Source organism: Gobius niger (assembly GCF_951799975.1).
Source record: "Gobius niger genome assembly, chromosome: 12".
Taxonomy (NCBI): domain Eukaryota; kingdom Metazoa; phylum Chordata; class Actinopteri; order Gobiiformes; family Gobiidae; genus Gobius; species Gobius niger.
Window position 1 is genome coordinate 20,175,122 of NC_136863.1, and position 22,240 is coordinate 20,197,361.

The 22,240-nt window shown below is 38.0% G+C and overlaps 2 protein-coding genes and 1 long non-coding RNA gene across 4 annotated transcripts; all 3 read right to left on the minus strand.

The window, feature by feature from the left end:
• Positions 1-386: 386 nt before the first annotated feature.
• On the minus strand, positions 387-6,464 carry clpxb (caseinolytic mitochondrial matrix peptidase chaperone subunit Xb). 2 transcript variants are annotated; one of them, XM_079567189.1, is made up of 15 exons: positions 6,188-6,464; positions 5,703-5,780; positions 5,162-5,319; positions 4,959-5,073; positions 4,720-4,874; positions 4,440-4,599; positions 4,099-4,140; positions 3,561-3,737; positions 3,296-3,460; positions 3,128-3,216; positions 2,886-3,050; positions 2,514-2,813; positions 2,328-2,420; positions 2,141-2,247; positions 387-1,849 (listed from the first exon to the last, which is right to left on the minus strand). In XM_079567189.1, exons 2-15 carry the CDS (start codon positions 5,755-5,757, stop codon positions 1,759-1,761), a joined length of 1,872 nt encoding a protein of 623 aa, XP_079423315.1. In that variant the 5' UTR covers positions 5,758-5,780; positions 6,188-6,464; the 3' UTR covers positions 387-1,758. The 2 variants fall into 2 exon arrangements, with proteins under 2 accessions (XP_079423315.1, XP_079423316.1); XM_079567190.1 differs by lacking the exon at positions 4,099-4,140.
• Positions 6,465-6,946: 482 nt separating this feature from the next.
• LOC306972038 (uncharacterized protein) lies at positions 6,947-11,669 on the minus strand (the record flags this gene model as incomplete). The annotated part of the gene is made up of 13 exons (XM_079568481.1): positions 6,947-7,447; positions 7,520-7,670; positions 7,734-7,859; positions 7,928-7,990; positions 8,705-8,773; positions 8,886-8,966; positions 9,042-9,110; positions 9,169-9,249; positions 10,455-10,544; positions 10,963-11,133; positions 11,274-11,366; positions 11,479-11,565; positions 11,645-11,669. 13 exons carry the CDS (start codon positions 11,667-11,669, stop codon positions 6,982-6,984), a joined length of 1,572 nt encoding a protein of 523 aa, XP_079424607.1. The 3' UTR covers positions 6,947-6,981.
• A 65-nt stretch (positions 11,670-11,734) lies between these two features.
• On the minus strand, positions 11,735-12,481 carry LOC306971362. The gene is made up of 4 exons (XR_013793450.1): positions 12,417-12,481; positions 12,256-12,339; positions 11,863-11,913; positions 11,735-11,791 (listed from the first exon to the last, which is right to left on the minus strand). It is a non-coding gene; the product is annotated as an uncharacterized lncRNA (long non-coding RNA).
• Positions 12,482-22,240: the final 9,759 nt, after the last annotated feature.

Sequence of the window (22,240 nt, forward strand, 5' to 3'; positions counted from 1 at the left end):
TACAACAAGTTATTACAACAACAATTGTTACAAAGCAGATTACTACAGTAAATAAATACAACTTTGAATAATAGTTTAAATAAATGTCATTTTAAATTAATTTACGTCAATCTGAAAAATGTAATTATTAATTAAGTCTGCCTCTGTCACAGTCGCACATATGATAAGGACAATTTTTCCTGGGCTTCACACTAATAATAATTGTACTGTTGTATGTTGACAGTTTACAGCCTACATTGCTTTAAAGAAAACATTTTATACAAAGCTGAACCCGGGGCACATGCTGCATTCAGTAACTTTAATAAAAATTATGGCAAATAATATCCTGAGATTTGCTACATAATGCATGCTGGTACAATGTAGGACTCTCAAAATGAGGACATTTATATATTTTATTTGTATTTTGACAATTACAACAAAACTGGTGGAGTTTAACAGCTGTGTAACAGATTGCACCTAACGCGGATGATATGTGAATGAGAGTAAACTCAAAGAAAGAAAAGATCTGATTTAATCTTATTTTGAAGCACAAAGTATTTTCACAGTACAGCTGTATCCAAGTGAGAATTTCATACACGCTTGTTTACAGATGAGGGTATTTTGGTGCCACTCAGTTAATACCAAGTTGGCAGGGTTCCCAATGCTGGTGACAACTGAGTTTCAGGAAGTTTCATGAAGAGAAAATGATGTTATGGAACAAGGTATATGTTTATTTCAGTTAAGGATGACTAACTGGAGACACAAAACGCCTATACGCCAAGTGATATCCCTGGATTGTGACGGAGACACCTGAGCCACAGATAAAGGTGTGATGGAATAAGTACATTCTCTGGGCGAGTAGAGGAAGCATCACTATAAAGAACCACTGTTCGGTTTAAACGGTCACTATTTACGTCTTCAGATGTCTTACACTTGAAACACTTAATTTCCTACTTAATGTAATGTTTTTAAAGGACTACTTCAATACACTTATTGTGCGGAGAACTCAAATTTTACAGTATGTTCTTACACCATTACAGTCTGTTCTTACACCATTGTGACAATGGTGTTCAACATCAACATTTTGATGCTTGTGGAATATCATGCCCTTTAGTTGTAAGGCATTAGTTGAAATAGTAACATTAGACCTACACTTTCACATCAGGGGTATCCAAACTTTGGAGGGTTTTGGCTCACTATAGATTTTTAACTTCCTTCGTTTTAGAAATTAAAATTTCAATCAAGAGAAGTTTTAACTGCCGCCGCATATTTTTCAGTATATTATTCCTGGAACTTGCAATCAAAGTTCTATATATGGCAATTTGGGCCAAATAAGACCCAGCAAAACCCCACACCAAAGTTTGGACACCCCTGCGTTGCATCACCCAGTTCAAGTGTACATGATCCCATAATGTCCATTGTTTCCCTCGATGTCAGAGCCATTCACCACAAAAAAACAAACACTAGCTACAAAACATATAGCATAAAATTGCATTATCTTTATATAGATAAAATGTTAACAATCCGGAGATTGAATACATAAAAAGGTCCACCATTAGCATAGAGCTAGTGAATTAATGTGTGATACACAGGACCAAAGGTGTTACACACTTTTAATTTGTTCAGTAAAAATCACCAGAAGCCTTCATTAGCTTAACTAAAAACTTTCCTCAGCTTGTTAATACAAGGCTTTAAAATCAGTGATTATTCAAAAAGTCCATAGAAATCTGTACATTTCTGAGGGCACTGTCAGGGTTTATGAAATGAGTGACGCATGGTTTAGTTGTTTGCGGCGTCAGCCTGTCTGGGCCAGTTCTCCTCCTCAATGCCCGAGTCGTATTCCTCCTCAGTTGACTCTTTGGCCGGTGCTCTGGAAACAGGAAGTTAACACAATTCTCTGGATTAGATTAATACAAATAATCGGGTATCTCAGTATCTAAACAAGGCCTATCAACTAATCTAGTCCATTCCTCAGTCATCTGTGCATAATTTCATATTATAACGATAATTGTTTATTTTGACGGTTCATTTAAACTTTGTTTGAGTCATTTGTTTGAAATGGCAACTGTTGCTTGGGATATTCATTAGAAAAAGAAAAAAAAAAGATTGAAATTGGTTGATGTGTCCCTTTATAATGAGTGTTAAACCCTGACATACTAACCTGATATACCCAGGGTCAGATTTTCCATGAACAACTTCTTTGTTTAGTTCAACAGCAATAATGTCTGAGTGGGGAACCTCAAACATAGGCTCCAGCAGCAGTTTTTCCTGTAGATGGGATTTTGAAAATTATCATATTGAACATTTTTGTCAAATGAATATAGCTAAAAAGAAAAAATAACAGATACCATTATAGATCTGAGACCACGAGCCCCAGTCTTCCTTTCCAGGGCCATCCTGGCAATGGCTTTCAAGGCATCTTGAGTAACATTCAGTTCACACTAAAAAAAGAAAAGAAAAAGAAATGCAGATTTAAATATATACCTATACCTATATACATATTTTATTAATTTAGTCTGCAAAACACAACATACTTTATCCATACTGAACAAAGCTTGGTACTGAGGCACCACAGCATTTCGAGGTTCAGTGAGAATACGGACTAGTGTCTCCTCATCCAGACTGTGCAGGGGGACTACCACAGGCAAACGGCCCACAAACTCTGGGATCATCCCAAACTCGATCAGGTCTCGAGCCTCTACGAGTTTCAGAAGTCTGTCTTTCTCCTCGATCTCTGCTACAGTGTCAGTCTCTCCGCTCGTGTTTGCCAAATCAGCGGCGGCTGCAGCACGACGACCCTTCCCTAGGTTTGATGGAGTTCCAAAGCCCAAATACTGCAGGGTCAAAAATATGCTCATGTTAAAATGCCATTCAAACCAAAATCCATTTTACTACAGTACTTGCACCTTTTCATTCTTTCTTCTGCTGATGATTCGGTCAAGTCCATTGAAGGCACCAGAAGCAACAAACAGAATATTAGTTGTGTCTACTTGCACGGTCTCCCCTCTTAGTTTTCTTGAGTTTTTCTCAGGAACATTGACAATGGTCCCTTCCAGCAGTTTAAGCAAACCCTGGGAAAAACAAGAATTTCGACATTATATAACATGAGAAATGTGCAAGTAGAACAGACTAAGACAGCAAGTCACACCTGCTGGACTCCTTCTCCTCCAACATCTCTAAGCTGGTGGATTCCTGGTACACTACCGATCTTATCCACCTCATCCAGAAACACAATACCTGAAGAAAAAGGAAACAAATAGCACACAGTGTCAAACAGTGTGGCAATTGAAATACGACTTGGTTCTCCAACGCTCACCTTGTTGAGCTTTTTCCACTGAATAGTTAGCATCTTGTAGCAGCTTTGCAATAACGGACTCAATGTCTTCTCCCACATATCCAGCTTGAGTTAGCGTTGTGCAATCACAAATAGCAAAGGGGACATCGAGACATCTGGCCAGTGTCTGTGCCAACAACGTTTTCCCTGTGACAAATTTAATGGAGCAGGTTGTTGTAGTAGACATTACATAATGCTGGCCTACATAGTGCTGGCCTACATACGGTAAATGCAAATGGCTTCTCACCAGATCCTGTTGGGCCTAAAAGAATTATGTTACTCTTCTCAAGTTTAATATCCGTATGTGTAGAGTCTAAGATCTCCCCTCCTCTCTTCTCTTGAGGGGCCTGCTGACTCGCTTGCTGCTGCATTGTTGCTCCCAGAGCGTTTCCATGAGGACTGATCCCCGCAATCTGCAACAACTCTGCAAAATCAAGCAACAGGTCAAGATTAACTTTCATCCAGTGGGCCTGGAGAGCGACCCCAGCAGGGAAATGCATTAGGCTGCGGATTTCATACGATATGTTTTGGAGAGCCGTGAGTTTTGGTTTCAGGCTAATTATACCCCTGTTCTGGTCAGTGCCGCCAAGGGCAGAACTGAGATAGTAGACTTAAGAGTAGGCCAGGGTGATTTCAAGTGTTATTGTTTGTGTTTACCCATAAAGTTGATTATTAAAAAAGAGATGAACAAAGTTGCCTTTAATAAATAAATGAAAATGAAATGCTTGTTTGTAAGAAGTGTCTGTACGTTTTGGCATTTGTACAATTCAAAAATATTCACTTACTTGTGAATCTGTATTCATCCTCTCGTCTTCTCATCTCTAGCTCTACAAGAAGAGGATGGAATTACTCAAATCAATATTACCTTTATACAATTATTGATACAGTGCTGCAAGAAGTGATAGTTGAGCAAAAATAATATTGAACAAATGCCAAATAATACAGAATGAAGGCAGCATCCACATGACTGCTGCACCATTTAAAACGTGGCTAGCTAAACTGATTATTGCCTTTGTGCTTTGTGCCCAAGTATGCAAGTAAAACGTCCAGTTTATTTTCTTACACAGCAGCAATCTGGAAAAAAAAAAAATGCTTTCCCCTTCTGCATAATGATCCAGGAACCAACCTCGTGGAGTTAAAGAGGGCTGCTTCTCCACCTCCACTTGTTGTCTGTTTCCTGCCGGGATGTTGTTGTAGATGCGCTTGTAGTGATTGTACACTGCAACTGCCAGAACCTTCTTCGCATAGGACTGTCCAACAACATATTTGTCAAGGTATGCATATATCTGAAACAAACAAAAATGCAGGTAAATCACGGTTTGTATTGGTTACTCTTTTGTTTGTGTATTTGTTGGTGTTTATGTGTGTGTGTTTACGTGTGTGTGATTGTTTGCGTGGATTATCACCTTCTTTGGTGGAGGAGGAGGTTTCTGAGCAAAGGCAAGTTTCACAGCCTCGGCCGCTGATTCGGGCTCCTTGCTGAGCCCCTTCTTGGAATCAGTTTCAGATAGTACCACAAAGAAATGATGGCACTTCTCACATTTAACAAATCGTGTTGATGCTGTAAAAAATATATTTAAGCAATTAGAAAATTACCGCTGCAAGTTGTAGAGCTTTTAGTGTAATATGCAGTGGGATTACTTACATACAAACGTTTCTACGTGTGTACAGGGATCTCCACATTTGGGACAACGGAGTTGACTTCCCCCTTTACCTGATCCACCAGAGCCAGACAGCCTCTTCCCCTCACTGATGCTTTTCTAATTGAGGATGAGGATTACAAATATTATTATTACTAAAAATGTATTTAAATTAAGTTTAAATCTGGCAAATTGTCAATAAAATCACCTTCCCATCACTTCCTCCATCCTTTGTTGTTCCATCTTTAGCGGCAAAACAGACTGTGGTTTCTGAAAAAGTTCTTAGATGAAGTCTCGAGAGTAAATGTCTTTCCCGAGACCGCTGACGACTCAATGAATACAGCTGAATCCGGGAGCATATCAGTCCTGTAACAAAAACATAGAATAGATTTACACAAGCAAATCTAGCATCTAAATTAAAAATATACATGTAATGTAAATAATTAATTAATGTAAAAAAGGACTAAGCCATAACTAAAAGGAATCTACCATGACATGTTGAGAAAATAAAGTCAAACATGACCAAGTTATGTAGAGTTAAACTCTTTTAACAACCGTTTGTTGTTTCCATGGCAAAGGTGGTAATACTTTACTTCTAGTCGCAATTCCATAACAGACTCTGTGACCCTTTACGTTAGCCAACATTACATTATGTACTGTCACAACAAACATCTGGGATCTGGGTTAGGTCATTGCACGTTGTACAATGTCAGCGGGTGTTCACCACAGTAAAATTAGTTATTTCTTACCTCTGTGTGTCGTATTGAGTATTAACCTAGCAGCCGAAGTACATGTACTGGACATCACTCCACTGTAGTCTCTAATCCCTGGAACGAAAGCAATAAAAGGATGAGAAATATTGCTGCCAACAGCGGTGGAAAAGTAGAACAGGCCAGTGGCAAAACATGTCATAACGTCGGCGTCACTGCTAGCATTAGCAGGTCATTTTTACAGCGACTTTAGAGCAGAATATAGAAAGACAAGTTTCTAGAAATACATGTACTGAACTAGAGTAACTAGAGCGCATACTCAAATGATGTGAGAGCAAATGTTATGTAATTTAAAGAAGTGACATCTAAGATAAATGTTAGCAAGCAAAGGACAGGCCCAAACCAGTACCACTTCACCGCTGTGGCTGCTAATCTGTGGGTTTACCAATACTCTTGCACAAACGATTTAACCTTCAGCCGAGCATAAATTTAAGGGGAAAAAAACAAGCCTCGAAGTTACTCACAGAACACGGTGAAACCAGTAGTATCTCTTGACAGCCTTTTGGAGAAAAGCAAATGTGCTATGTCACTCCCACTTCGCTTGTTTGTTTGATTCTTACACTTCAGATCAAGACATTCATTCTTCCTGTTGGAAAGCGTAATATAGTGAAAGATTCGTTCTTCAATTCATAGATAGGATAAGACCACCAGTGATGCAACGCTAACTGTTATGCAGGTCTAGCAACTACCCTTCCCACTACAGTCAAGTACATTAGCTAACAGTTGTACTATAAGTAAATAGATGGTGAAGACATGGCGGCCAGGCCGGGGCTTTCAATGCAGTACTCGCCTATCCAGCTCCTTACATATCTACTGTTGCACAAGCATGTGATGATGCGTTTGTGTGCACTACGATAATACGACCTCTTTACATAATTACCTAAAAAATACTAATATAGATATGATGTGCTAGTTGAGTAAAATCCATGTAACGATTATGGTGAACCGAAGTTGAGCACTGTTTAAGATATTGCTTATTTTGGTCACCGTTGCATGCTACAATTTAAAACACATTAAAAAAAAAACACACACACACAACAATCAAGATTTACTTAGACCCTGAAGTGAACATGTCAAGGCTGAATCTTCCACTAATCGTACAAAATGTTCACTAGTTATCTTTAGGTGTATTCTATAACATGAAAAGAGTCTAGAAAGTCTAGAAAAAGTAATTTTATTTTAAACATGGTCAATATTTTTGATAAATTACCATTTCACCACAATATTAAAATCATATAGAAATAGCAGAAATAATGATTTAAGCAACAACTTGATATTTTACTTTGCACATTTTGACACTGCGATTGTCCCACATAATCATCCTCTTCATGTTAGGATAGTACGACATCATAGCCAAAATCCCATTAGATGCTCTAACATTAAAATTTACATCAACAGGTTTTTTCTTTTCCAAGTCGAATGCATATGAAATCTTCCTGTCTTTATCATCACTGACATAAACCACTCCACATGCAATAAAAGCATTTCCTGCTTTGGTTGTAGGATATGCTATGTCAATGGGAGATGTCATTGAAAAACTCTCATGGTTTAGTTTTGCAACCATCATTTTGTCTTCTGAGTTCAAAGCAAAGATAACCCACAGTCCATTTTCATCCACGGCAAACTTAAAATAGGTCTTTGAATTTCTTAAAAGATAATTGAGGCCGTTATAGCGACTGTTTGTCATTGTGAGACTCTCAATTCTTCTTGTTTTCAGGTTAAATCTATAAGGAGACAGTCATCAAATTAAGTTACACAGATGATAAAACTTCAAGTTTATGATGTTGAATACTTACTTCATGAGTTTCTTTGTTCCAGCCAAGTGAAAATAAAAATGTCCCTTATAAACCACATGACCACAACCTTGGTAATACCCCTGCACATCAATGATTTTAGCACTTGTATTTTGCGAAGCTGAGATGTTTCTGTACTCAAGCAAAATCCGACCTTAAAAAAAGGACACACTTCAGAAAAGCACTTGCTTAAATTCACAATTCAATCTTTAGTCACCTGAAAAGTGCTCTGCAAGCCAATATTGATTGTCATTTTGTAGGGAAGCATCCAGCAGCCAAGATCCAAAAGTGGTCTGCATTTCGGAGGCCTTTTCTGGGCATTTAATGGTTTTCACAGTGCACTCTACATGGGAAAAGAAAGAACACCATAATATAATATGTGAGCGGGTTGGTAGTTAAGTACGCCATTACCTGTCTTGGCCATTCCCTCAAGGTCAGTCATGTTGAGATTATTGTAGCTGGAGGATGATGACTCTAAAAAGGACAGGACGTGTATACACGATTTATTGCATTTGGATGCTTTTTTCAAAAGATGAATTATTGTATCTGTTCCCAACGTTTTTTTGTCTTTCGTACCCCTTTAGCCTTTCAGTGGTCAACCGTGTACCCCTACCTCAAGGGTGTTACAGTTTATTTAAAAAGTAATTACTTAAAAGTGGTATTTGTAAGAAAAAGGACAATGTTACAATCAAATTAAACCTACAATTCTCCAAAAGCAACATATTTTACTGAAAAATATAGCTTTTACTATAAATATGTTACATTTTCCCCTTTTTTTCAATCTGAAATAGTTCCAAGTACCCCCTGCTAGGTCCTCAAGTACCCCCAGGGGTCCCCATACCCCTGGTTGAGAAACACTGTGTTACAGAGTGAAATACATGTAATATGCAAAATGTGATGTGATAGAAGAAGTGAAAATGAACAAGAATTTGAGTAAGTGCCAGATTATGAAGGGTTGAAAACTGGGGGAGCCTTGACAGGGCATCTCCACCAGAGCAAATTTTATTGTGATATTATGTGTGATATTATATGTTCCTGGTCATGGAATGGTCTGAGGAAAGGACACTTCTAAACCATAAGGTGACGCACATAGGAAGTAAAGACTGTGCCAAATTGTGCATGGGGCATTTTAACAAACAATTTTAGACATGTTATCTTAATGACTGATATTTGGATGATATTTCTTACCACTTTTCATATATGTGTCGATTAGATTTTCACTGATATTAGATGTAATATGCTTAGATGATAAAGAGGCTGCACACAAAAAAAGCAAAAATATATAAACAATTAATTCAACATTCACCACTTCTGGAGATGATTTGGTTTAGTTTTTGATTTTTGGTTTCTATCCATGATTGGTACTTACTTGGTAAAACCTGAGGTGTGGCTTGTGTAACATTTTGAATTTCATTTGGTAACACCTGTCTGTTGTCATCTGTCTTCCATTCTGAAATAAAATGTGATACAAAGTAATTGTTATGGTTAAATACTGGAAACCGCCCCTTAGAAACAGTTCTGTTACCTGAGTTTACACCAGGGTTTGACTCAAATAAAGACCCTCTACTATCAATGGCAGGTTGTTGTGTGGATTCTGGAGAAGGTTTAGTTTAGTTTTCGATTTTTGGTTTCTATCCTTCATTTATACTTACTTGGTGAAACCTGGTGTGTGGCTTCTGTAACGTTTTCAATTTCATTTGGTAACACAAGTCTGTTGTCATCTGTATTCCATTCTGGAATAAAATATGTGAGAAAGTTATTGTTATGGCTCTGTGTACTTGGCGTTCATTGTATTTTCGATTTTAAAAGCAATATGCAAAATTAAAAAATGCGTTTACATCATGTACTGTTGCAATATAAAAAATACTGACTATTTTGATTTTTAAATTTGCCTATATAAGACATTAACTTGATATTAGCCAACAGAGAAAATACAACAATGAACCTTTATTGATTACGTTCAGTCGTTTTACCCGGAAGTGAAACTCTTGATTAGGAGAACTTTAGTAGAACTCGTCTCTCTTGGCTTAAAGATAAATTCCAAACGCCATTGACCAGCGATCAGCATCTGGCTTTGGCGCTGCTCACGTTCACAAACACTTCATGCGCCCTGGCCATGTGACGTGCCTTTTACGCACGGTTATTCCAGGAGATTGTTTGTATGTGTGCGCTCCAGCCAAACGTGCACAGTGCGTTACATGTTGTTCATTTACAGGCTGTTTGCTCAAGTTACAGTGAGCACGCAGCATTTTTTTTTTTTTTTTTTTAGCTCAAGGTAGCATTGGAAGCCTTTTGTTATGCACAAACACCCGAGCCCATGCTTTGACACGCTTTACCCATCTGTGTCTGCCAGTCTGCAAACACGTAGCGCCATTTTTAAGGCTCTACGACTGCATAAACCTGCCCTGCGTAAACACGTGGCCTTTTTGACTCGTTTTGAACATGTCTATGGTTTTGACATAGATTTAATTGAAGGTGAATTGGAGCGGCCACGTTGAGCTGTGCGTAACGCGAGCCAGGGGCAACGCACAAGACGCATTCCTCAAAATAGAAACAATCCTATTTTTCCTCGCGTGCGTTAAGCGTTGTGCGATGCGTCGCCAGTGGGTTTGGCCCCTGAGCCACAGCCTGACAGGACTTTTCTCACAACTTAAAGATTTAATCAACTTTTGTGCTGTTTTCCTCAACGAGCATTTTTGTATTTGAGTTGATGCAGAAAAGGATTAAACGTAATCAATAAAAGTTTTAATCATTGTATTTTCCTTTTGTGCAAACTCGATTATGAAATACTTGTCTGATACAGGGAAATTAAAATACATAAACAAGTTTTTTTTTTTGCAGAATATGTACAAAACGCAATTCTTGATTTTGCATTTTCCTTTTCCTCCGAAATTATCACTGCAAAAGTACACACACAGTTATGGTATATTAAACTGACCCTTAGAAATAGTTCTCTTGCCTGAGTTTACACTAGGGTTTGACTCAGTTAAAGACCCTCCACTATCAATGGCAGGTTGTTGTGTGGATCCTGGAGAAGGTTTAGTTTAGTTTTTGATTTTTAGTTTCTACCCATGATTTGTACTTACTTGATGCAACTTGATGTGTGGCTTCAATTTCACTCTCTAACACCTGTCTGTTGTCATCTGTCTTCCATTCTGGAATAAAATATGCTACAAAGTAATTGTTATGGTATATTACTGGAAACTGGCCCTTAGAAACAGTTCTCTTACCTGAGTTTACACCAGGGTTTGACTCAATTAAAGACCCTCCACTATTAATGGCAGGTTGTTGTGTGGATTCTGGAAATACAATATTTGACAAAATGCTTGATTTTGTTAGATCTCTGTTAGCATGTTGATCTCTTAAGTTGGCCAAATGGCTATAGTGTAAATACTGTACTATATCCCTACTCTGAAGAAGTAAAATAGATAAGCAAAACACAATACCTGTTGAAGCAGTCACTGGCACTACTGTAGACTTGGCATGGTGATTTACTATTTGGTTGTGACTTTCCTTTTTAAATGAGAGAGATTCCCAAATTTGTGAAAATATGTTTTGCTTATTTTGCGTTGTATTCATAACATCTGTCGCTGTAGTTGGATTTCCTAAAAGTAAATCTGTCAAAAGATGAAAATGAATAAATAAAAAGTCAATTCAAAGTATAAAAATACAATAGCGCATATACGTACATAAAATGCACTTGAATACAAAAGTATCATAAAAGTATACAACATTACACTAGTACAGTTTACCAGACCTTGGGATGTTGTGTTCGGTGTCATGTTGGTGTTTTCTCCATTGAATGGCGGTGTAGGATTGTCCTCTTGAGGAAGTGGTGCAACCGTGGGATCTGAAGAAATTGTTTGTTTGCACAGTAACCAGTCTACAGCACTTGTGATGCTATTTTATACACGGTTGATTCTAAATAGTGCAAGAGAAAACAGTGCTAAATGATTACTTACCATACCGTCTGCCTTTTCCTGGGACCTCTACATCACTGACAGTTAAAACCCTGTTGACTTCAACAGTTGGAGAAGATGATGAATGCACTGTAAAAAAAAATATTACATAACGTATCTTATTAAAGTAACTGATTGGACAACAAGGAACAGCTTGTTCACAGCACACGAGAGTCTGGTACACCAAGACACATGATGTCCCAGTTTAAGTGTGAAATTAAGGCACGATTACCTGATTTAGTGTTGTTGTCGAGCAAAGTGTTCAAATTCATTCTTTGTAAAACATACTCTTGAGTTGTTCGTGAAGAGGGAGACTCTGCGTAAAAAGGGAAAAGATATTTAAATGGACACATTTAGACATCCTTATAGTAACCCACCCTTACCAACCTGAGACACCGACTTCTGTGACATTTAAGATATCTTCAACAACAATGGGCACTGTAAGATTAAACATTAGATATAGAAAATGAGATGAAGATGAGACTTAATAGGCACTTTTCATTCACCATTCTAAAAGGATTCCTGTTATAAACCTTTGTTTGTTACTTATTTCTTAAGTAATCATGGTGGCCTCTACAATGCTCCAGGATCAATTGTTTTGTGGTTTTCTGGTGGGTACGTCGGCAGCGGAAACTCTCAAAATAATTTATCTGGGAGAATCATAGAGGCCACTGTGATGAAACAAATGCATTTTAATTGCAGGATTTCTTTCTCCTGTAACGAAAATAATTTCCCCTTTAGCATCAATTAAGTTATTCTGATTCTGGTTCTGAACAATACCGGATTCTGTGTTCCTGTCTGAAACAGTCTTAGGACTTGTAACATCGGGAGCATCTTTCTGAGTAGGCTGCAAAGTGGATTGCTCTGTGTGACAACAAAAAGGAAAACAAATATAAAAGCCAATTAAATCATGTCATGACATCAAAAGGTAATAGGCTTACGGGATATTTTGTCCAGACTCTTCTTTGTGTCTGTAACTATAAGGACGTTGCTGAATTCAGGATTTTTGTTTGAATAAAGATTTGGTTAAGTAAAAAACATATAACTGAATATGCTACATGAAAGTAGACTCTACTTGTTGTTAAGGTGGTTGTTGGTTTTGTGATAACTTCTGTATCACTCATGGTGTGGTCTGGACCAGTTGGTTCAGTAGCTATTGGAGAAAAACAACAATGAGTCCCTAGTTTATCAGTGTGTACTGTGTGTAACACACAGGCACTGAGCAATACAGCTTAGTATATACACAATCATACGTGGTAAGACATTAACAAATCCCTCGGTAGTGGTCTCTTTGTTGAGGTCATTGGGGTCAATTGTTTCTGTAGATAAAGCTCCTGCCAAATATATTTATTTAAATCAGCAACACAATATTTGTCAATTTAAATACTGTGGAGCTGCTTACCAAAGTTGTGTTTTTTGTTTTTCTTGGTGTCATTTGAAGGACGGATTAAGATCAAATCTGAAAAAATGGAAAGATATCTGAAGTATATATTTTTCTATTCACACTATGTATATCAACTGCTGCATGTATTTATTGACCAATGATTTTGACTTATCTCCTACCTGTTTGGTGGATACTTGTTGAGCTGCTTGAGCTGTCAGTAGTTACTGGAGGTGGTTCTATGGCATAAATAACATAAGTTTGTCCTGTTAGGTCCAATCAGGAGGGAAGGCGTCTTTCTATCTTCCAACCCAGTTCCGCCCCCTATACATCGTTCTAATCATAACCAAACCCCTTTTCTGATCTTTAATGAAGTCTTTGAAGGCTTTGACCTCACCTTTATGTGGTTGATGACAGGTTGAAAATAGCTGAAAACATCTGGATCATTCAAAATTTGTGATGATTGATGGCTAATGCTAATGGCTAGAAGAACAAGCAGGCAGACGGACCCTGAAAAGTCTCCTGTCACAATAATTACTATATCGACTTTCAATAAATAACGGATCAACGATACATTTTTGTGCTTGATATTTATTGTCTGTACATTTATTAGCTCCCCCCCCCCCAACTTTATTTTCTAACTGAAGCAAAGTTACTTTATATTTCCTGTTTGCAGCTTGTGTGGTATTTTAGGATATGATGATGAACTTTTAGAACAAAGGTTTAGTGCCATTTTTATGCCTGAGAGTTGACAGTATCTAGTATCGTTAGTCAATAATATCATTTATCGCGATACTTTCCTGGCTCAATATATCGATTGTCAAATTTATTATCGTGACAGGCCTACATGTTAGTAAACTGGAGAGGATGCTTACCCAAGTGCGTGTTTTGCTGACAGTCTTGTTCAGTTTTCAGTTTGATATTTGTTTTCGGACAACAGGCGGGACCAGGAGGGCCGGGCGGGCCAGGTGGGCCAGAAGGACCTTAGAATATGTACAAATTTCAATTCACTTGTGTCCTATTGTTTTCCGTTTAACATATTAGCATTTAGTACAATCCTAAAACTAGCTCTCACCTTCAATAAAAATATCTTCAAAGGTTTCGCCTTTGAGAATTCGGAGCGGTCCAGGCTCTCCTTTGGGCCCGGGTTCTCCTTTTTCACCCGGAAGTCCTAAAATCAGTGATAACAACACACCTCATCAGCATGCTTTGCAATACAGAATTCATGCCAAACATTTCTTAGGCCCTGCAATACTCGCACTTCCACTCTTGTGCCCCTCATTTGTGCGTTCCCGATGATGAGTGTGAAGGGTATCCCAATTCTCCAGAGTGGTCTTTTTGCCCCGCCCCCTTTGCGCCCCTGATCCTCACTTTGCCGAAGCCCACATCCAAGTGGACTTCGGCACAGCATATTGCCCACAATTCTTTGCAGTATAGACAAAAAAATGTGAAAATGGCTGCGTCGGCAGATCTTGTGCCGGAAAAATTTACCTTTAATGAAAAATTTTAACTTTCTTTTGCTGTATGTGTAAATACAATACAGGTTTAATGTTGCTTGGAAAAGCAAAAATATATGATCGACATTTCAAATTTAAATCATACAGCTAGCTCAAATAAATAACTAATAGCCAAATATACATTTATTTTAACATGTTTTAATGTCAACTCATTAACTATATAATTTTTTTTCTGACAAAATTACCTTCAACTTTATCAAGTTTAGGTCTGAAAATGACGCATGCCGCACTGTCCCAATTCTGTAACCTGCGCAATCTAACCTTTAACTGTACAAACAAGTGAAACAACTCCACTTCATGGAGGAGCGTAGGGCGCAATGTGGGTATTGGGTATTCAAAAAACAAACAAACATGGGCTCTATGCCCATGTTTGAACATGGGCATAGAGCCCATGTTCAAACAGCTGCCCATGGAGCAATAATTCTCCCGAGGCAGCTGTCCTTCCTCTCTCTTTAGTTCCTCATTTATTTGGTTTACTGTTACTCCCATAGCATCAATAATCAATGTGTATTTAGCAGAAAAGTGTCACTGAGACACACGGGCAAATAATCTGATACTAGACTTAGACTTGTCATCAACATTAGGTTACCAGATATAGAGATTGCATGGTCATAAAATAATAATAACTTATATAGCGCTTTTTTGGACACTCAAAATATCAATAAAGAGTAACTTTGAATATTTACTGTCAAAGTAAAAGAAAGTCCCTGGTGAGAAGTTGTGTAACTTGAGACTCTGATAGACTGAGTGGGATGCAGATGTTATATAACGGAACAATGAACATCTGTTTGTAACTGAGTGACTTTCTTTCACTCTGTCTTCATATGTTCTGTACAGTGAGATAAACAGTCTGCTGGGACTCTCCCTAATCCAAAACAAAACAGTGGGTCTTCAGAGTTCTCACCCCGTCTTCCTCTTCTTCCCTCTGGGCCGACCGGGCCCTGTAGTCCTCTTGTACCTGCTTTGCCAGGAATACCTATGCCATAGATTGGTTTGTAAAACAATGTTTATTTCAATAGTTTTCAAAAGCGTGCTTCTACCTGGAGGTCCTGGTGGGCCTAGAATATGCCAAAAATAAAAGCAAAAATATTTCAGAAAGGTCCAGTAAAAACATCTTCATGAAAGAGTGGCATGTGTGGAGTGTTTATGAAACCAACCTGTTAAGCACATTCCTTTAGAGCTGTTACAAAGCTCAATGAATGCTTTGATCTGAAACAGACGATACTGTTAGTTTGATAGGACTGAAGAATGCTGTTTCAAATATTCTTTCAGTGATATTAACTAAAATTATGGATAAGTTCCCTTTGTCAGGTATCAAAGGGCACCCTCTAATGAAATACTAGGAGGATGTGGGGAAGGCTACTGCAGTTCTCAGCTGTTGTCTCTGGGGCTCCCCCTAAATGTTGCACCAGAAAGCGACATATTTTGCATTGCACATTTTATATTCCGCGCGGGAAAGTGTTTCCATTAAATGCAACGACATGAAGTTGCTCACTGCTGACACTCAAGACTAGAATCTAGATCCATATTAGGAAAGATTTACAGTGGTAAAAAAGTATGAAAAAACTGTAAAAAAGTAAAAAACAAAACATCTATAGTAAGTTCTACAACTGATCAGAATCAGAATCATTTTTATTGCCATGGTTTGAGAACAGGTTCACAAACTAGGATTTTTTCTCGGAGCTGACATGCAACATATAACACATAACACAGAATCTAGATAAAATAAGTTATAAAACTTTAAACTATAAGGCTATAGGGGGCCTGCATAAGAATATAATAATAAATAATAAAAGGTACAATATGGTAAGATGACAACAAATGACATAGAACAACAGTGGGATTGTATTTACAGATACCCGCTGTTGTTCTATGTTAATTGATATACAATAACATATCAAAAAACAGCACCACTAAGGTTAAAGTGTACTTTATTGTCCCCGTAGCACTAGTAGCATTTTAGCATAGGATTTTTATTGCAGCAAAGTCACTTATAGATTAGATGGTTAAGAATGCACATACGACAAGTAAAACTGCAGTTCCCTAAAGTGCTCAAAATAACTTAATTTCAAAACGCGTATTTGTAATTTATGTATAAAAAACATCTTACTGGGACAGAGGAGTAGGTGACCAGCATTAACATTTCCTCATCCTTGTCAGTGATCAGTGGCGGTTCTCCTTTGTGGCTTCTCCTGATGCGTTGGACCTTTTTAAGTTTATCCGCCTCTTTTGGGTCCAAGGTCACAGCCCCTGTCCAAACCTTCTGGGCCAACCCTCGCACCTGAGCGTCCAGCTTCGCCATATCTTCACTCATCTGCCTATGTTGTAGCAGCAAGTACACCATACCTGCAGAGCAGAGCAGAAGTAACAGACATATGACCAGCAGCAGGGCTTTAAGTTGCACCGAAGCTCCTCTGCCCTCCTTCATGTTGCTTGGTCTTCAGTTAACAGCGATCTGGGGATCTCTCGCCCTTGCAGCACATATCTGATTACATGCCAACAGATGAGACGTCACAGGGAAACTACACGCGAGCTACAGCAGAGGAATAAACATGTCAAAGATTGCCTTCTGCAGCACACTCTCTGCATTACGCAATAGTCTGCTTCTGGTAAAATGTGTACTTCTCATTTAGAGACAGAGGTTTACAGAATGGTATTTAGGCAGACACAGTACTGCATTTGAAGACGATATCAGTAGGCCTAGTTGAGTCCTACACAAAATGACATGGAAGATGAATAAAAGAGCGACCAACAAAGAGGCTCTTATTGTAACAGACAGAGGAGCTTTCATGGCAAATCCAGTCAAGTGTGTGTGAGTGTATGCGTTCAAATATTCTGACCTAAAGTCTTCCTTTAAAATTATTATTATTATTTTTTTGAGAGTGAGCCTCAATGTTTCATAAGTTCCATTGATATCTGATGTATTGCCATTAATCATCATCATCATCATCATCATCATCATCATCATCATCATCATCATCATCAGCAGCAATTGGTTCAGGGCCAGGGCTCGTTGTTAGAGGATGTTGTAGACACCACTCCATGTCCGACTATGCTCGGCGTCAACTGCCCTTGACAATCACAAATCTGTTTCCCTTGGCATAACATACCCTTCCGGAGGCTTTCTGCCGCACACTCATCAATGGCTACATTTACATGGAGACAAAAATCTGATTTCTAGAGTTCCCAGATTATCAACATGACATGTAAACGGCATAACCTGATTTACATTATGCGATATTCATATACGTAGATGGGTTTCCGTTTCTCGAATCCTACGCAGCAAACCGCCATATTGTGTGTCAGTCGACAATGTCATTTATATGATTGTGTCTACTCTGACAAGGAGCCATGTGATCGATGTAGGCTAACATAATCATCGTAATGTGAACATGTGCATAACAATCATGAACATAAAACACTTAGAAAAAAAGGAAATACACAGTTAATCAATTAATAAATATTGTGAAAAGATTGAACATATTTTTTTTAATTTAAAAATGAAATAAAAACAGAAAAGTTATCCATGAAATAAATCTAGAATTTGTTTGAAGATGAAGTACAGCAGTTGAGTGGTTAAGGCACTGCACATAGGGCAGAATATAACTCCATCCCCAGTGTTGCGAATCCGATGATTGGGTTATCTGATTTCTCCACTGTGCCTTTGCTGAGTCACATGGAAGAGTGTTTGTCAGGAGCAGACAGCACCTAAGCTGACGCCGGCATAATTGGAGTTATTATTAATGAATGCCAACCGCATGAGAGGTGTCCTTGGTAGGCTGTGCTAAGTCTCTAATTCTTGGGCCTCTTGAATCATTATATAAATATGCACTCAGCTCCATGATAAGAAACCCAGGCGCTATCACCATTGTCAAATACTAAAGTTATGTATGGAATTATGAATTGTAAAAACCTAATATTCTACACTAAAGTTTGCTTACTTTTTTTTTTTATTATTCATGGCATCACTGCACCTCTGAGAAAAATGCATAGCTTTATGTACTGACTAATTCTAGAAGAGAATGCAGCATCCCAAAATGTAAAACTGCTTCAGCTAAACCTGCCTTCTCTGTAATCACAATGGGTCAGTGGAACACACTGCCAACAGAGATATTTGCATGTACTACATTTAAAGCATATGCACATTTAGTTAAAAAATGGCTTCTAGAAAATCAAACTTACACTCATGATCAGTAACGACATCATGAGGGAGCGGCCGCTCACCTTGAGAAAGGATTGGTGGAAAATCACATCAAGTTTTAAACAACTTATGTAAATTAAATGTATGTTAATGATGATGTTGAAATGTATAAATTCATGGTCACATACTCATCTACATTTAAAATCAGTTTTTGTACTTAACAATTAGCATTTTTGCTATCACCTGGTGCAATGCATCTTCCCTTTTGGTTAATGTTAAATTGTGCCCTGTCCCTCTAAATAAAAACCATACCATACCATAATAGTTATAACCACATTTCTGGCACATCTTTATTCCCTTCATCATACAAACTTTTCTAATTGCAGTGCATTCTACAAGGTGAGTTTTTGTTGTGGAACAAAAAAAAGACACTTGTCCCAAAGCCCTAAACCGTGTTCCTTTTTGGACAGGTCAGACTGACCTAGTTAATGGATTTCCCTTTGACAGGGTTTTTGCTTGAAGAACTGGACAGGGGCTTTCTTTCTGTTGAACAAAGCCAAGTGCGATAGAAAGCCTAGTGAAATAGACATGGGGAAAAAAAGAACATCTTAGATTAGAGTTTGCTATTTTATGTGTGATTTTCCACTTGTCTCTTGGCCATGCTTTGCCATGGGTTTGTACTTGTAACCCCAGAGGGTATAGATTCCAGGCAACCACCAATGTGAATATTTAACCAAGGATTTATAAACAGTGAGAACTGATCTTGGAAGAAATGCTACTTTGCTGTTCAACCTGACAATAGGTACTGTAAGGATTTTTATTATCTGTATCAGATTTTTGACATTTGCCAGGAGGGGCAGGATGCAAAGCACAGATCTGCCAGGTCAGCAACAGTAAAAAAACAAAAAACAAAAAACATATTTATTTTCTTTAACAAAATCATATATACCTGATGAAGGACCTTACTTCTTGTTTGGACTTGGCCCTCTTCTCTACTATATTCGGTTTATGTGGACTGGCATTGGCTCTGCATGGAAAACTGCATAAAACTGAGTACTTCAAACATCCCAATGAGTTTACCTTGGACAACTTTGACAAAACAGTAACTCAGAGGAACACTTAAAAATACTACAGTATATGAAATAAAAGCCATGATGAGGGCCAGAATGCATATCACAAATAATATATCAATTTATCTTCTATGTCTGTCACATTGCACTGGCATTATGTAAATGTGTAACTCTTGCACCTGGCAGGTTCCAAACCGTTATTTCCAGCCCTTTGGTTGTGGCCCGCGCTCGTTTGTGGGCAAACACATCGCCATGGTGATGATGAAGGCCATCCTGGTCACGCTGTTGTCCCGTTACTCCGTGTGTCCTCTCCAGGGGCGCACCGTTAGCAGCATCCGACAGACCAACGACCTTTCCCAACAGCCTGTGGAGGACGGGGACAGCCTGGCCATGCGTTTTATCCCTCGACAAAACACTGACAATTAATGGTGGTGACCTGCAAAGGAACAGTTGTGCTCAAAAGTTTAAACAGCATAATCTGATATATATTATCCGATATTCATATACATAGATGGGTTTCCGTTTCTCGAATCTTCCGCAGCGAGCCGCCATATTGTGTGTCAGTCGACAATGTTTTTGTACGGCTCGCATGCACATAATATATATGACTGTGTGGGCGTACTATAGTCGCTAGTGTATTTTTTCCCTGACAAGGAGCCATGTCATCGATGGGCTAACATAATCATAATGTGCATGGGCATGATAATGAAAATAAAACACTTATAATACAAGGAAACACACTGTTAATGAGTTTACCTGTGATAAAATGTTGGGAGCAGACTTTATAGTGTCTTGGGTCAGGATCGAAGCCCTGTTTATTCTCGCCAGCCTCTTCTCTAAAAGCCTTTCTGTCTTTGTTCCTTGGTGAAAAGTATCTTTTGTGATATCAAAATATTGTCTCTTCGTTGTGTCGGGACAATTTGTACAGCCCCACACAACACAGGTGTGAACCATAATCTTCAGGATATTATCAATGATCCGTAACACAAACAATTAGACACTTGACACATAAGGTGGTGCCATATGGAATTCTAAATGAACCGGTCTGAAGTGAACTAAACTGGTCTAGTGCTGTCGAAATGGGGCTTTTCACAACTGTAGTTATGTCCTCTTACAATAATAATAATAATAATAATAATAATAATAATAATAATAATAATAATAATAATAATAATAATAATAATAATAATAATAATAATAATAACAATAATAATAACAATAATAATAATAATAATAACAATAATAATAACAACAATAATAATAGACTTCATTATTAGCTTGATCTTATAGCGCTTGCTAACACCCTTTAACAATCAAGTATCCATTTCCTCCTTCCTGTACTTGACCACACCATTTAAAAAAATACATATATATCTTTTTTGCATCTTTCCTTTTGGTCAATGTTAAATTGTGCCCTCTAAATAAAAAAACATACTAAATCATATCATAATAGTTATAACCACATTTCTGGCACAATATCTTTATTCCCTTCATCATACACACTTTTTTCATTGCAGTGCATTCTACAAGGTGAATTTAGGGCAATCTTTTTGTTGTGGAACACAAAAAAAAAACTAAACCGTGTTCCTTTTTGGACAGGTCAGACTGACCTAGTTAATGGATTTCCCTTTGACAGGGTTTTTGCTTGAAGAACTGGACAGGGGCTTTCTTTCTGTTGAACAAAGCCAAGTGCGATAGAAAGCCTAGTGAAATAGACATGGAAAAAAAGAACATCTTAGATTAGAGTTTGCTATTTTATGCGTGATTCTGTTTTCCACTTGTCTCTTGGCCATGCTTTGCCATGGGTTTGTACTTGTAACCCCAGAGGGTACAGTTTCCAGGCAACCACCAATGTGAATGTTTAACCAAGGATTTATAAACAGTGAGAGCTGATTTTGGAAGAAATGCCACTTTGCAAAGCCAGCAACAGCAAGCTCAACCTGACATAAGGTACTGTAAGGATTTGTATTATTTATATCAGATTTTTCATGAATGTTTTGGATAAACAATATATTGACATCCCAAAGGTCTGTGCTCTCTTGTTCTCATATCTATCTATTTAAGAAAAAAGATTCTAAATTGTTGCTTACTTGTTTTATTTATGAAAAAACAAACAAACAAAAAACAGGATAAATATGTAAAACTAGAGACAAACTCAGTTTTTGTTTTCAAATCTATGAATTTGACACACGACATGCCCGTTTCCTGTGTATTCTACAAATACTGTTTCTGCTGTATTTGTAGCTGGAGACATGGAGAATTTGCTACAACCACTCACCATTAGTTCGTGGATGGTGAGTTCACTGTTTGGGGCTCCGGGAGTCCTGTTTTTTCTGCTTTTGATCCTGATGACATTTGCCTGGAGGGGCAGGATGCAAAGCACAGATCTGCCAGGTCAGCAACAGTACAGAAACAAAACAAAAAAACACATATATTTCCTTTAACAAAATCATACATACCTGTTTGATATTTTTGAAGGACCTTACTTCTTGTTTGGACTTGGCCCTCTTCTCTCCTATATTCGGTTTATGTGGACGGGCATTGGCTCTGCATGTAACTACTACAACAACAAATATGGCAGCATAGTGCGTGTCTGGATCAGTGGTGAAGAAACACTGATTATTACCAAGCAAGTCCAGACACATTAGCCAGTCTT

Bases quoted from the DNA above. Each gene is read 5' to 3' on its own strand.
- clpxb (XM_079567189.1), bottom strand. From the start codon at position 5,757: ATGTCCAGTACATGTACTTCGGCTGCTAGGTTAATACTCAATACGACA. The intron at 3,217-3,295 runs GTGAGCGTTGGA...CTTTTTCTTCAG, and splicing joins AGTGGAAAAAGCTCAACAAG to GTATTGTGTTTCTGGATGAG. The intron at 2,421-2,513 runs GTATGTTGTGTT...TTCTTTTTTTAG, and splicing joins CTTTGTTCAGTATGGATAAA to TGTGAACTGAATGTTACTCA.